This window comes from Vespa velutina, chromosome 4, assembly GCF_912470025.1.
Source record: "Vespa velutina chromosome 4, iVesVel2.1, whole genome shotgun sequence".
Taxonomy (NCBI): Eukaryota; Metazoa; Arthropoda; class Insecta; order Hymenoptera; family Vespidae; genus Vespa; species Vespa velutina.
In genome coordinates, this window is record NC_062191.1 from 144,765 (window position 1) to 161,028 (window position 16,264).

General features: G+C 44.9%; 1 protein-coding gene across 12 annotated transcripts in view; it reads right to left on the reverse strand.

Moving 5' to 3' along the window:
- LOC124948680 (RNA binding protein fox-1 homolog 2) overlaps window positions 1–16,264 on the reverse strand; it is an 81,216-nt gene that overhangs the window by 44,795 nt on the left and 20,157 nt on the right. For 2 of the 12 annotated variants that reach the window (XM_047492643.1, XM_047492644.1), the window contains one exon: window positions 13,165–13,210. Coding sequence is in view for 10 of the 12 variants with exons in the window: in XM_047492650.1 (XP_047348606.1) it covers window positions 6,249–6,260 (12 nt within the window). In the remaining 2 variants the exon portion in view is untranslated. Of the gene's footprint in view, window positions 1–6,248; window positions 7,333–13,164; window positions 13,211–16,264 lie in introns of those variants that run through there. The other 10 variants (XM_047492640.1, XM_047492639.1, XM_047492650.1 and 7 more) reach the window with 9 other exon arrangements.

Below are 16,264 nucleotides of genomic sequence, written 5' to 3' on the forward strand. Positions count from 1 at the left end.
GGCGGCGGCGGCGGCGGCGGCGGCGGTGGCGGCTAGCCGGCGACATCGACATCGACATCGACATCGACATCGACACCGACACCGACGTCGTCGTCGTCGACGTCGACGATAATGATGATCGCGCTAACGTTCACCATAGCGACGCGTTAATTCGTCGAATTTCCATTCGAGGCTTCATTGCGTCGTTACGTTATACCAGAGAAAAACAAATATTAGAAGATTCTCATTCAACTTTTTGAACGTTCTTAAAAATAATGAAGAGCATCGTCCTATCAAAATTTATCGAAAATACAAAAACAATCTCGGTCGTGCAAGCTTAATCGGTCTATCATTAAAGATCGTTGAAGAGAAAAAGAAATTAGTTAAAATAAAAAGATCTACTGTCGAGGCAGATCCGAACGCTTCTGACGTCGTTACACCCAATTAGTTTAGTTAACGGCCTTCAGGAATTATCGAGTACGAACGATGCGCTAAGAGTTTTCTGTTTTTCTGACTGGGAAAGATGTAGACGCGATCCAGACGCAACCACAAAAGGGGAGATAGACAAAGCATCAAGGGAAAAAAGAAAAAGAATTGGAAAGAAGTCGAACATGGTGGAGAGGAGAATGCCAAGAGGCGCTCTCTCTCTCTCTCTCTCTCTCTACTCGAGACGTCGAGCATGGCAGTCGTCGACGACAAAAGTTTGAATTATTCATAGACGACGCGCGGCTTCCGATTGGTCCTTAGTTCAGGAGAAATTCATCGCGCGCATGCGCCCCGCTCGAAGCATTTTAATGACTTACGCTTATTCCATGCGCGTGGCGTGGATCGAGGCGATCCCGCATATGAGAAAAAAAAATCGTGCAAATCTGTTGAAAGATATGATCGACGATCGGTAGAAACGGCATCTATCGCTAATGAAATCTTTTCAATGGAGGATTCTCTCTCTCTCTCTCTCTCTCTCTCTCTCTCTCTCTCTCACTCTCTGCGTCTTTGCGCGCAGCAAATCGAAAATTGTTTCCGCCCGCAGGCAGATGGTACGAAGCGAGGGGAGAGATGAAGAAAAGTTTCGTTCGAAAGAGATCCGTAGGTGGTAGAGTTGCGCGTTTCGAGCGAGGAAATTGGAGCCGCGCGTTTTCCCACAGCGCCACGAACCAGCCGCGCAATGAGATTCGAGCGAAGCTTCGATTACACGAAACGATCTCGAAATCGATCTCTACCGAGTCGGACCCGATTTCTGATTTCGCACCGACCCGAGACGCTTTGAAAAAAAATCAATGCTTCCTTCGTTTAGCTTTTACTCGCGTCCCAATGAAATTCGAGTAAATCGTGGTCGTATCGATTTCAAAAAGAGAAATAATGTAAAAGGAAAAGAAAAAAAGAGGGGGAGGGAGAAAGAAAAGCTGCGTCCATGGAAAAAGAATCGAATATACGATCGCGTTATCTTCATCCTCTTTGTTATCCTATAATTTCGACGATTTCAAGGTTCCAAATGGTAAAAACCTTGTTGTCGTTTCTTTTCTTTCCGATAGGAGGAGGCACGCGGGCAAAAGATAAGAGAGGGCTGTAAGCTAAGAAGACTACACAAAGCCACGAAACGATTTTATCAATGAACCTTTGAGTCGAGGCTCGTTGATATAATCGCCGATGCCAGAGCGAGAGAGCGAAAGAGCGAGAGAGAGAGAGGGAGAGGCGCGCGCGTATACGTGCGTTTACGTCGCCGACAGCTATTCGGAATGCGCGCTGTCGAGAAGAGAGCGTGCAAACCATGCACCGGGTGTGTCGTCGTCGTCGTTGTCGTCGTTACGACTTAGTACGTGCATGACAATTTCTTCGAAGGTACGTGCAACCACGCGAGACGCTATCTCCGGAGCAGTCTCGTCTTAGACGAGCGTCTAAACGAAACAACTTTTACAATTGATATTTCCAAAATGGACAATAACGTCACTCATTAAAACACACTCGCCTTCTCATCTTTAGGAAAGAGGTCGATCGATGTTTTACACATACGGCGAGCCCCGTTAATAACGTCGATCGATAGCATTAACCGGAATATTGAAAGATTCGAAACGTCCCTCTCTCCGCCGGTCGATTAATATAATAACGCGATCCATGCTGATGTACTCGGACCACGGAAGTCCGCGTTCTTCGGTTATTTCAGATTTCGATGTCGTGTAACTCATTCCCGTTCCGTCGATGTTCCAGCGAGATAAGACGAATTAATAAAAATCATCGATCCGATAAAAATCCGTTTGGGAAAACAAAGAGAGCTTCTTTGCGCTAGGATGCAAATAATAAAAACATTCTTGGCTCGAGATTAGGCGGTCTTCTTGCCCAAATAGCTCGATCGGCGTTTAACGCGCCGTTATCTAGCGTCGTCGCCTCTTTTATCGCTTCGCGTGATCGCGACGACTTGTGAGGAATATAACACACGAGAAGTCGACACGAAGTCGAACTTTCTTTCGTAATTCCGTACGGGCGTTGTTCGGCTTCGAAGAAGCTCTTCGAGACGCGATTCGTCGATATCTTTTTCTCCTTTATCTCAAGCGGGAGGAGCAAAGGATCGCGCGGCGTCTATACCTACTACCTACACACGTAGTCGTCTACGATCGTAAATAACATTTAATATCAGTAAATCTTAGTGGCCATTCGGCTTCGAATAGACACGTAACGCAGACGTATTTTCGAAAGACGTCGATTTCCCGAATGATCGAAAGAAAAAATTGTGGAGAGAGAAAGTACGCGCTTGCAGCGGAGATAACCTTTGAAATGACCCCGCCTCGTGTTATCGTCGACCGTTATCGACGTCAGGCTTCGCTTTTTTAAAACGTCCTCTCACCCCCGTGCTCCGCTCTCGATAGAAATAATACGATTCCGAGAGGGGAGTCGAGAGAGAGAGAGAGAGAGAGAGAGAGAGAGAGAGAGGATCGATACTCGGAAGCAGGCTCGGAGAAGAGGAGAAAAGTGCGCGTTCGCGCGCTCCGAAGGAAAATAATAGAAGGATCCCGTCATTTTTCTCGGCTCTTAACACGATCTTCGATAGGAGAAAAGTTTCTCGGCGTGCAAGGATATCGCGTAGAAAAATAAAGATTTGATTTCGAGGAAAGGTGGTGGTGGTGGTGGTGGTGGTGGTGGCGGCTGAGTCGAGTAGGAGAGCCAAGCCCAGGGAAAGAGGGTGCGCGCCAGGGACGGATGCGTGGGTGGTCCTGGATATGACTCTGAGAGAAGCTGCGACTAGCCCGGTCCGATCGATATCTGCACCGCAGTGCCGCGGCGCCCTCGACTACGTAGAGCAGTAGTACCGACTCTGCTCCGAGATAATCTTCTTCTTCTTCTTCTTCTTCTTCTTCTTCTTCTTCTTCTTCTTCTTCTTCTTCTACTTCTCGAGAAGTTCTAAGAAGAACGTGCTGGTACCAGCACGCGAGGAGAAGCCAATGAAAATAAAGGACCGAGGAAAAGGAACGTATCGTCGATATTGCCGAACCACCGAAAAGACACCACCATCACGTCGACTTGTTTCTAGTCGAACCAAGGGAAAAGGAATTTGCCCGTTTCGCTCCATCCTCCCATCTTTCTCTCTGACTCAACTATGACTCATTCACATCTATTTACGAGCGAGCTCTACAAATATTTACGTAGGTGGTAGACTCGTATTCCTCAAGACTCTTGCTACTTTGTTAAGCGCAGCCGAATTTACGCGTACGCAACCCCTTATATCGTTTGCACTTTATGGAAAAAGAGAGAAAATGTTTCCTTCTTAATACGTAAAGAGATACTCCCCTCCTGCGCGAAGAGTCGTTCGTTGTCTTTCTTAAATACTACTTGAAAATCGGGCCGAGACGTTTGGTCTCTCTCGCCTCGGAAAAGTACGGAAGCAGCGCAGAGAGAGAGAGAGAGAGAGAGAGAGAGAGAGGGGGGGGGCGCAAAAGAACGCTCGTTTATCGCGCGAGACGAGACAAAGAGCTTGGTATTTTCTAAAGAGAGTTCATTGACAGTCGTCAAACAGAAGGGGAAGCGCGATCTCGAAGACTCGAACAAAAGCTTCCCGCAATCGTTATCTCGGCACTTATCGCACAAACAGCTGTTCGATGGAGCTCTACCATGAAAAGGATCTTTGACGTATCGCGACGTTGGCCCGGAACTAATTTCAACGAACGGACGAAAAAATAGCCGTGGTAAAAGTATCAGCCGCTATCGAATCTGCGCGTAGGAAAATCGATCCGGATCGGCGGCAGCGCGCGGGAAGAACTCGTAGAGGACTTCGAGGGGTGGTGGGGAGGAGAGGAGACCGATTTACGAGGCGACTTACGAGCCGTACTTTGACGTTCGCGTGCGAGCTAGAGCATAAATATGGGCGTAAATACGAAGATGCGGTTGAACGAGGAGGATGAGAAATATCGAGCGAGCGATCGTTAACAGTGAGAGAGAGAGAGAGAGAGAGAGAGAGAGAGAGACGTTCGTTACGCAACCACGGCCAAGATTGTCGAGGATCGATCTCACAGACGTTCCAAGAAATGAAAACTCGGTCCGATCGATCGATGGATCGATCGATCGATCCTAATACCGGGGGGTTGTTAGTCGAGCTAAGCCTTATTTCATTTTCAAGGAGAAATTTTGTCGATTTCTCCGAAAATTCTTGCTACTTTATATGTATTCCGTTAAGGGCACAACCGAGCATCTTTTCTAAAATAAACGACAGTACGTAGAAAGGGAAAAATATCGGAGTCTCCAAGGGCTTAGAGAAGCAAAAAGAGGCGGACAAAAACAAACAAGGAAGAACCTCGTTGCGTCGTTGCTGCCAATTCTAAGAGAGAAAGCAAGCACGTTCGTTGCACGCTCGCTGCGCTCTCTTCCTGCGCTCTCTCGCTGCACCGACCGACCGACCGACCGACCGACCGACCGACCGACCGACCGACAAAATTTCATACGACCGAACCAGTTTGGCCCGATTCAGGTAGTCGCCCCGCTATTTGAATAGCCGCGTCGTCCTCGAACGAATTAGAAATTCTTACGATGAGAAAGTGTTATACGTTTCGTCGAGGATTAAGCGCTAAATAAGATTTCCAAACATTTTTTCGCACTGATCAAAGACAATTTATGCGATCAAAGTGACCGAACCAATTAATTATTTATCCTCCTGTCTTTATTTTTCTCATCGATCGTTATATACGTTATACCCATATTTTTGTCTTTTGCCTCGTTTTCACGTCGAACCTCGCGTCCTCTACTTACGTAGGACACGCGCGTTCTTCTTCATCGTCTTCTTCCTTTTCTTTTTACGCGCATCTTAGTATCTTAGGCCAATAACGAGACGACCCAAAACGTCGATGATAAACTTTTTATCGCGCCTGCCGGACGCTACTACGTCGGACGAAAAAAATTACGTTTTTATTATTCCTATAACGTCCGGCGTATTTTTTTTCGATCGGTTCTCGACGTTCTCGAAAAGCGTGCATTATCTATCTGGAAGGAGCACGTTCCAAGAAGCAGATCTTTTTCTCTTCCCCTCTTTTCGTGCTCGTATACGAAGAAAGATCTCTCTATTCCTTAAATAAACTCTCGTGGAATTCACGATGCGTCCTATAGCCTCGAAGGCATGCTAGTCGCCGAGGCGTCCCTCTGTCCGCGACCACGAAAGCGAGACTATCGCTCCCCCCTCCCCGATCTATGGCCTGCACGTCTCTCTCTCTCTCTCTCTCTCTCTCTCTTTCTAGATCGCCTGCTTTTAACCTCTAACGAGACCCCTTTGTTGGGAAAAAGGATACTTTCTTCTGTTCGTCGATGAAACGAAATGCATGTGTTTACCAATGCTAACGCGTAAATATATCAAGTCAATGAAATAAACAAAGAGAGAGAGAGAGAGAATAAAAACAAACTCGAACGAATTAAAAAGAAGATATACACGCGACGATGGAACAATGTGCGTTCGTTTTTTACAAAGTCGTTTATTTTTCTCCTTTTCTTTTCTCATTTCCGCTAATAAACTCGAAAGAAAAAGTAAAACGCGATTCGACCGTGGAATACGACTTGTACGCTCGGTGCGCCATCTATCGAACCGACGCCTTGCGAGGAGAGAGCACGTCGCGCCGAGAGGCCGGCGCTCTCTCTCTCTCTCTCTCTCTCTCTCTCTCGGTCTCGCAATGTCTCTCTATAATCCATCCAGCGTCTATCGACGCGAAGCGAGATGTAGGATTAAAAGCGCGTGAAAAATTTGATCGATTCGAAGGTGAAAGAAGGGAAGGAAAAAAAGATAATGATCGCTCACTTACAGGGTAGTACATCCCTTGCGGAGGAAGGAAGAACGCCCCAGAGCCCCACAGTTTGAGGCCGTTTTGCTCCACCGTTGTGCGAAAAAAAATCCGTCACTGGTTACCTCCGGCCCTCCGTCTCCCGTTCTCACCCACCTTCCACTTTCCTCTCTCTTTTACTCTCGATCAGTTTCTATCAATTACTTTTTCTCGTATCGCTTTGCGGATCTCTCCTCTACCTCCAGCGCCTCCACGAGAAAAAAGTGTAGCCACGTAAATGGCAAGAATCTTTTTTCGCCGTGAATCTTGTTATGGGTTTGCCTTGCGAAAAATAACACCACAACACTCTAAAGTATCTCGGCCGAGAGAACGACACGGCGGCGTCGTCGAGAGACAAAGTGCGATGCGCTCTCTCTTTCCTCCCCCTCTCTCGGTCTCTCTCTCTCTCTCTCTCTCTCTCTCTCTCTCTTTCTCTCTCTCGCTCCAAACTCTCGCGCACGCACTGGGGCGCGCGCGCGCGCGCCAAGGCGATTTCTCGAACGCACCAACAACCGCGTACGGCCGAGGAGGAATCGACGACGAAGATGAACGTGCGATCCGCTTTGTAAACGATCGAGAAACGCTGCCAACGATTTCTTTCTTCTTCCTCGTCTTGATTCGTCAAATTTGCGCTCTCTCTCTCTCTCTCTTACTCGTTTTTACTCGTTATCGCTCGTCCGTACAAACTCATCAACGACCGTCACCGTGCGTGGTGGCTCTACGACTGACTCCCTCGCGCATCCATTCGTCGCCATCGATGCGCTTAGCGCCACCTACTTCTACCGTCTATTGACTACCGCACCGCCTACCGTCAGCCAAACGAACCTGCCAACGCGCTTCCATCCGCGTTACGAATATACCCGGTGCTCGGTGAATTCGTGATATTCGATAGGTATAGCGATGATTATGTCGTATCGACGTGTTAGGGATTATATCGAAAGAAATTTCATGAGATTCTTCGTTTTCAACGTTTTTCCATAAATTTTCGATACGAATATGAAAATAAAGCGGTTTTTTTTAAAAGAGTGTCGCGTGGCATTAAAAAGTTTACACACGTTCGTTCGTTCGTTCGTTCGTTCGTTCGTTCGTTCGTTCGAGAGAGAGAGAGAGAGAGAGTGAAAAACGAACGACTACTAAAAAATAGATATCAAAGGTATCTCAAAAAGTTAATCGATACGATCGCGATACATTCTCCAGTTTGAGAATCGTTAACGACGCGCGACTCAGGGTGCACCGTGTATTTTTAGAAGCACGGCTATACCGGACGGATCCTTGTACGTCGGAGCTTGCAGCTGCGACGCACATGCGCCCGCTCTCGCCGGCGAACCCTACGCGTCGTGCGCTACTACGTGCACCTCGTGCGCGCGACGCCATTTCGAATCCTGTCTTCTCCTCGCTCGCACCGTTCTGACACTATAAATGTTTTATGCCCCCTACTTCGGCCCCGAGGGTCAAAGAGAGAGAGAGAGAGAGAGAGAGAGGGTCGAGCGGGGAGGATCAATTTATCGACCGTCGGAGGAGAGAGATACAAACTCCTTCAACGTGGATGCTGCGATCGACCGTCTTTTCGTCTCAACCTGCTATCTGATCTATCCGCATTCGTTGATGTATTAATTTAAACCATTGTTTCTATGCTTTCCTCTCTAATCAAAAATAGAATTAATTTTATATCGTTGCTGCGAGATCGATCTCAAAGGCTTCTGAACCTGAGCGGGAGAGAGAGAGAGAGAGAGAGAGAGAGAGAGAGAGAGGGAGAGAGAGAGAGAGAGAGAGAAAACCAACTTATATCCTCCGAATGTTAAAATATTTATATAAACGGATCGAAATACATAGAATTAGAATTGATCTTTGTAAATACTCGTCAGCTCCGAATAAACGTCGATTACGCTTTGAAGATATACGTAACATTCCTCCGACCACGAAGCATCGACAAAGTTGTTAACGCAACTTGAAAGCTCCTTCTCTCTTCCCCCTGCCTTCAACGAGGGGGAAATACTAAAGTGGCGTCTCCATGACAACTACGAGGGAGTATCGAGTCGAGTGCAGAATCAACTACCGATCTCTGACACCACTGAAAACTGTCGTCTAGTTTTCTGCTCGGGACGAAAAATAATCTTTCGATTTTAATATCTCATAGAGTTGTGTACGAAAGGATACCTTCCAAGTAAAGAGAGAAGAATGAGAGTTTTTATTCCGATCGACGTCACGAGAACGAAATATATACATGCAATATATATACACGCTCTATATATATACATATACATATATATATATATATATATATATGCATATATGTATATATAGGTATATTGGGGGATGCGAGAGAGTACGATTTTATTCCGAGTAAAGTTAAAGGTTGCGTCCCGAGGCGCGATAGAAATAAAGTACGAACGAGTGGCACTCGATGACGAGAGCTGCCGCCTGGATTCTCGAAAGTCCGTTCTCTCTTCGGCTTCGGCCCGAAAGAAGAAACGCGTACTAAATATATCCTCGAGCACGATCGTAATTTTCACCGACTCTTTCTCTCTCTCTCTCTCTCTCTCTCACACACATACACACACTCGCTCTCTTCGTCTTTCGTCACCAATCCGACTAGAGTACCTTCGAAAGTGTCTTCTTCGTATATCGATATTTCCTATAAACTTAATAGTTTATTCAAATTAAAAAGACATTAGCAACCATAAATGGTGCAAGTATCTCGTACTCGGGAGTCACGAGTGAAACGAGTAACACTCTGAATGGTATTTAATAAGCATCTTAAAATAGAAGAAATAGCCTGCCATCTTTTCGTTTGGTGCCTTCGAAGAGATTACGCCACGTCACGCGTTTTTTCTTTTTTTTTTTTTTCTTTTTTTCTTTTTTTCTTTACCAACCATATCCAAAGTTTGTCTATTTCTCTAAGGATACGTATACAGTGTACAGCCTCCGGAGGAGAGACTTTACACGCGCATAAACATTTCGTCGTCGATTTTAAACGTGGCTCGAACGTGCTCTAAACTTTCGACTTCCGCGCGCGCGCGCGCGCGCGTTTCTCTCTTCTATAAACACGAAAGAGAAATCTTTCGATCTCTTTGAGAAATTCTTAGAAGCGTATTCCTTTAATTTTCCAATCGCAAAAACATCATCTTCTTAGAACGCTACAAATTTCGAGTCTCTTCGATGTTATTTCAATGACACACCATCATTCTATTTATTAGTTTCGATAGCGTATCTATGATAAATAAAAGCAGATATCTGCACAAGCGACAGAGGAAATTGTCCGAGGACAAAACTGCAAAGAGAAAACTGTTGTATCGACGTAGACGATACCGACCAAAGATACACGCGCATTTGTAGTTGATCGTATAATTAATAACGATAGAAGATGACATTTATCGATGACACCTTTCTGATCCAACGCTTTCACGTTTCGTACAACAAAATCTCTAGTAATTAAATAATAGCTCATTTTATTATTCATTCGAACGTCGATAAGACAGATCACCAGGTGTCGCCGGTAAGGTAGGAATTCTATCGATCTACCTCTCGTCGTCTACGTGCGTTCTTTCTTTTCAAGCGATTTCTAATTTCTATGTACAACGAAATTTTCGAAATCAAACGTACAGGATACCGATGTATGATCGACACCGACGCGAGATGGCGCCAACGCCTTTTAATTTACAGGAGATTAAAACGAATGAAAAAAGGAAAAGGCGACGGAAACGTAAAAGAAAATGGCCTCTTTACACTTTACACGAGTTTTACAAATTTTCATGAAGCTATTTTACATGAACGAAATGAATCGATGAAAGATTCGTTCGATCGTGGGGAATCGATATAGAAAGAAAGGAAACTCTTCGGAAAAGCTTCGTTGACGTAAGGAGACGTTACTTTTCATGCGTCATGTAATGCGATGAAAAGTAAAGGAGAATCGGTAGTCGTACGTAGAGACAATTCGATCGAAGAATCGATCTTTATAATACGTTCGAATCGCTAATTTTGCGATATTTATCGTACCAATCCTCCGAGTAGCCGAGGATTGCGCCGCTATTCGTTACGATGAATGTCGAAATGACGATCGGGACGTTTCTTTCATTCAAGTAGATGAAACAAACCTACCCATATTTCCCAATTTAGCTGCTCCCATTCATAGTTGAGACAAAAGTTGATTCTTATATTACGCAAATGTACTCTTCGAAGGTTCTCTTCGATGAATTTTCTGCTGCGAGCATCGGCGATACGACGAGACGAACGCATGGCGCCAGAAAACGGTCCTACGAATCACTTTCGAACGTATTTTTTAGGCGCGCTTCGTAGAACGTCCGACGGTGCTGGCATCTCGCGATTGCAACTTTTCTCTTTACGAAGAGAATCGACGTCGATAATACTCTACAACGGCATAACAGATTTATCTGCTCCGTCGATCGATGTCGCTGCTAGCTTCGTCTCGAAAGAGAGAAAAAAGAAAAAAAAGAAAAAAAAAAAAAAAAAAAAAAAAAAAAAAAAAAAAAAAAAATAGAATTCAACGGAAGCGTCGTCGAATCAAGTATCGAATTAATATCGTAAAATATTCAATCACTTTTAAGTAGAACCATGGCCGGTGCGCGCTTATTCGTTCCATATAATAATGTTTATTCGGACTTTTATCGGTATCGTCGAATAAATCGCGCTAGACTTGATCGCACATTACAACTTTGAAATTGGATTGGCCTCGAGCGCGCTGCAAATTTACGATCAAACGTGCACGAATACGTTGTGCGTTACGCGAATATGTTGCACGGAGAGAAACGAAAGTTATTCTCATTATTTTCCCTTTGAATAAATAAAACCGTCATATCGCGTAGCGAGTGTTTCGGCAGGCATGGAGGGGTTGGGGGGCGGGGGGGGGGGAAGGGGAGAGAGAGAGAGAGAGAGAGCATTGCGCAGCAATAGAAAACCACCAAGCATTTTTTTCTTTTTCATTAAATTCCTTCGTTACGGCACTTGCGTTTTCGCGGCTACCGCATAAATTTTTGCATGAAAACGCCATGCAAATGTAAGTGTAGAATAAAAGTTCATTGTTCCTGGACTAGTTTCGCCGATTTTTCGACGTTTCTCTTTACGTCCGAGCTTCGAGCGGAACGACGAATTTATCAATCGACGAACGCCTAAAAAGAATGACGTCTATCTTTTCTAATCGCACCGTGTTAATTCAATTTCTTCCTCGCGAAACTCGATCTTTTAACGACATATTCGCCATACTTCGCAGAGGGACTCCGTTTCAATTCGAAAGAAATATCGCGAATCGTTCGATGGGCAAAAAGGAAAATGATATTATGATTCCATTTCACGTTACTTCCGTTCGAGTTCTTGCGGGGATCATTGAAACATCCCACGTTATTAATTCTGTCGTTTGCGTTAAAAGAGAAGAGAAGAGAAGAGAAGAGAAGAGAAGAGAAGAGAAGAGAAGAGAAGAGAAGATTTTTCAGGGAGTTCTCAATGCATTTCCCAGGGGTTTATTCTCTCTTTCTCTCCCACTCGAGTTCTTCCAGACCCTTTATTTTCGCCCTTTCGCACCGGATATATCCCGCCGCATATCCTCGATTCTAATTCAATAGCACGATTTTCTCTGAGGAAATCTTTAACCATGGAACAGCGCGTCATACATGCACAGGATAGGTACGTACGCGTAACCTAACCGAGCAGGGCCTCGAAAAACTTCAAACTTCGACAAGCGATAAGCAGAAGAATAAGGAAAGAAATAAAAAAGACATGCGTTTGTTTTCTCTTTCGAGAGAAGACAAACGAATTCTCGTGCGACATTAGGTACATCGGTGATATAGGAAAACGGAATTGGGAATAATGCGTAAAGTCCGTACTAAACTAAGCACGCGTATATAGGTACGCTACGTGCACATAGGCGATATGTATATATCGCCTATATCTACGTATATCGGTATTCGAGGCGCTCGGCTCGAATGTCTGCGGTAAAAATCGTGGGATGAATTATGCATGACGTCGTAAAATATCAACGCATTATCGTTCGGTTTATATCGGAGATAGGAAAAATTCAAGAAAACTCACGAAACTTGTGTCTTCTCTTACAAATCGAAGCTCTTTCTTTCTCTCTCTCTCTCTTTTCTTTTTTTCCTTTTGCTTTTTCGACCGCTCTCTTTTTTGGACTCTCCGAAGACGTTTCTTCGAAATGAATGAAATGAAAATGTGGCTTCCGCCACATGTAAGTATCTTTCCGGCCGCGGCCCTGCTAATTTCATTAAATTAAATCGCGGCCTCGTGCAAGAGGATCGATAAGAAGGCGTTCCTTGGCGGTCCGAAAAATATTCCGAAAATGTAATATTCCGGGAGAAGCGAGATTACGACTCTCGCGCGGCTTTTTCGATGAGAATAATCGAACGACCACTCTGTTTCCATGGGAAATTTTTGGTCCTCGTTTGATAGATGAAACTAGTTCTTGCCGAGTTTTTAAAGGATCCAGAGAAGAGCATTATTTTTCGGTAATACTCTCCCTAGCGGGAAACGTAAGAGGATCGAGTCTTCCATTGCAGTCATTCTGGATCCGATGCTTCTTACAGATGCTACCTCGCTACCGTACTATCCTACTACCTTCTTACTCTTTTACCTTTTTCCTTCTCGATTACACTCATCCTTTTAGTCTCCTCGAGAGAAACTCGGCAAACTCGAATTTCTACTCGTTGATTCGTCCTCGTCAATGTTCCCCGATGCATCGAAATCCATTTAATGGAGTTCGAGGTTCATTTTATTTCGAAGCGAAAGAGAGACTAATCTTTCTATTTTTCTGGTATCGGTCGCACGATCGATACGCGATCGACTCCAGCTCGTGCGCGCGCGCACCAACATATTTTCTCCTGAAAGTACATACGATCTCCATGGAATATGGGATTAATGTAAAATTACTCACGACGAGCAGCGGTATCCGGTGAGGCGTGTTGACGCGCTGGATAAACCTGGAAAATAAAATATGATCTTTTTATACTTTATATATCTTCGACGACTCGCGATCCAAGCGTCGTTAAGAATTACCAAGTAATTCGCATAGGAAGGAGAGGAAGGGAGAAAAAAAATCGATTCGTTTCAGCTTTTGTCCGGGTTGTTCGCCGTTTCGATCAACGGCCGACGGCAGAGGCGACGAGGAGCCGCTTTCGATAAGCCGCTCGATCGACCGGAAGCGATAACCGGATGCATCCTTATCGTTCTTTCGCGATCGCTCGGCGAGCTTTCATTGTCCTACCATCCTCTCCGTTTGATCCTCCCCTTTTCATCTCTCTCTCTCTCTCTCTCTCATAATATAGTCACCCGCAAACCTATCATCGATCGGACCCCTATCGTTCGATTTAAAGTGTATCCCGAGGATCTCTCTTTCGCTCGATTTCTCCATTTTCGCTTTTACCTTTTACGTAGGATCGCAATTTTTACGTAGTATCCGAAAACGCGCACTTAACGCGAAAATTTATGTCCATAGCAGCGTGCGAAATTTCCCAAGGACTTTTCAAAAAAGTGGGGCTAAAAGCGTAAAACGCGAGCAGGAATATGTAACTTGCGATTCTTTCGTACGTATTATTTACCATTCCGGTATTACATTCGTTGAAAAACGTTCGGGTAATATTTGCGCGAGTAAAAAGCGCAAATATATCGGCGCCTTTTGCTTTCTACGTAGCGTCCACATACGTGCAGTGTACTTTACTGGAAGGAAATATATACAAACGTATCGATGTTATCGTTGAGACGATCTTGTTATTCTCCTCGCCATACGAGAAAAACGCTCTATAATCTGTCTCGATGGCGAGTCAACTCGATCGAGTCGGGTCATTGCTTCCACTTTAATTTCTTTTTAAACGTGCGAGACTCTGCGAAAAGTAGAGCAGAGATCGTGATCCTAGCAAAAGCTCCTTTCTCCTTTTCGAGTCTCTTCCCTTTCGAGACTCTCCCAATTCTAATCGCGAGATTATATTTCCGCTCCTTCGATTTTCTCCGTTAACTTTCGAGTAAAATTGCACGAGCAAAGGACGTATAAATCATCAGATTCTGCTTTTACACTTCTATAGGAAGTTCCCAAAGCAAAATTAAGCCGAGGAGAGAGTTACCTTTGCTACGAATCCTATTGGAAATTGTTCGAAAAGAATTACATCTTTCATCGCGAACGCAAAATCCAAGGAGAGCTTTGGCGAGCGACCTCGTCTCTCTCTCTCTCTCTCTCTGCCTTCTATCGGACAAGTATCGTCAAGTTTTTAAAAACGTCCAGGAATAACTTTTACCGACGAAATTGCATTTATCGAGTAAACAATGCGTGAGACGTCGGAACGGCGAAGCTCCAATTTGGTCGGCTAAAATGATGCGAATACTGGTACGCTTAATACTCTTTTTCCGGCGATTAACGGGGAAAAAAAACAAAAAATATAATACGGACAACCAATCCCGCGGGAGAACCAGATACGCGCAACCGACGAATAAATTCTTTCGTAAACCGCGAAAATACCGATTACATGTTTTCAACCGCAAGCGTCTAATTATTATATAATTATTATTCCAGAGGAGCCCCAAGCGAAAGCTTCAAGAGGAAAAAGAGAGAGAGAGAGAGAGAGAGAGAGAGAGAGAGAGAGCGATTAGCCAAGCGGGACATGCGATCGTGCTCTTCGTCGCGGCGGTTTATACCTTAAATAATAAAGGCGAAGACAGGTAGCAGAGGAGCAAGAACGCTCGCTTTACACGCCAACGACCCCATGATGGGGTCTCCTTGACCAGGATAGCCTCGGATAAACAAAGGAGGATAAACGAGAGGATTTCTATTTCCCTATAAAAAATATTTTACAAACTTTTCGTAGGAGCACGATCGAAAGGACGAAAATATCGTCAGCTCTCGGATCCTTCGAGCGTGAAAATATTCGCAAAATAATCGGTGCGGAAAGATAAACTTTTTCAAACGAGTCTCTCGGTAGCGACGTCGGTAGTGCGTTACTTATCGCATTCGCGTAATTTACCCGTGAGAAGGAATATCGTCGTTTCTCTTTCTTCTCCACCAAAGTATTCCAGGGTGCCGTTCAACGGCAAACGGAAGAAGAGTGCGGCTTGCGTTTTCGAGGAAAGACACTGCCGAGATATTTTCTCTTCCTCCTCCTCCTCCTCCTCCTCCGGAGAGAGAGAGAGAGAGAGAGAGAGAGAGCACGCGATCCTGGATTTCTCGGAGAAAAATCCGTAAACCGGGAAATACGACCGAGCCGAGAAATAAATAACGAAGGAGCCATCCTCCTTCTCAGCCCTTTCTCTTGTCTCTTTTCCAAGAACATCTTGGTCGACGCAGATCCCTCCCTCCCTCCTACGCGAAAAGAACATTCCGAGACTTCAATCCTTTTGGACCGATCTCGCGAGACGAAAAGAACCCGGAGACTCGTCGTCTCTATATAATAAAGCAACGCGAGTAAATTCCTTTGGTAAGAGCTAAAACGAGGTAGAAACCGAGCGAAATCAAAAGAAAAAGCGAAGGAAGCGAACTTTGTCTTCCTTCGACCCTTTCGCGATGCTCGTTCGCGCGCACCGCAAAATCGTTTCTTCTCGTCTAGAGCGAAAGCATCTCTAGTAGACTTTATCGAAATGCCGCTCGACGCGAGCCGCTTCACCCTTCTCTTTTTTCCTCTTCCGCTTTCGACAAGCTGGGATTAAACGTCGAGTATGGAGGGGAGATAAATTCGAGAGGGATTCCCAGGGGGAGAAAAACGTCACGAAACGACGAGAAAACTGAGCCTTCTACGAAATGTCGCGCGTACTAATTCGCGCGTCGCAGGAGAAGACTACTGCTGGGAAGAGCCAAAGAAAGACTTATTCGATTGTTCTCGCGATACCGGACAAAAATGTTCTTTCCGAGACGATCGTGTAAATCTCGAGTAACGTTGAAGAATGTGAAAGGCACGAAAGGCACGAACGTTCTTTTTACCTTGGTGTATTATGTATTTATTATTCGATTGAATATTATTCGATCCCGCTTTTTCCCCACAAAAATTAGCAAA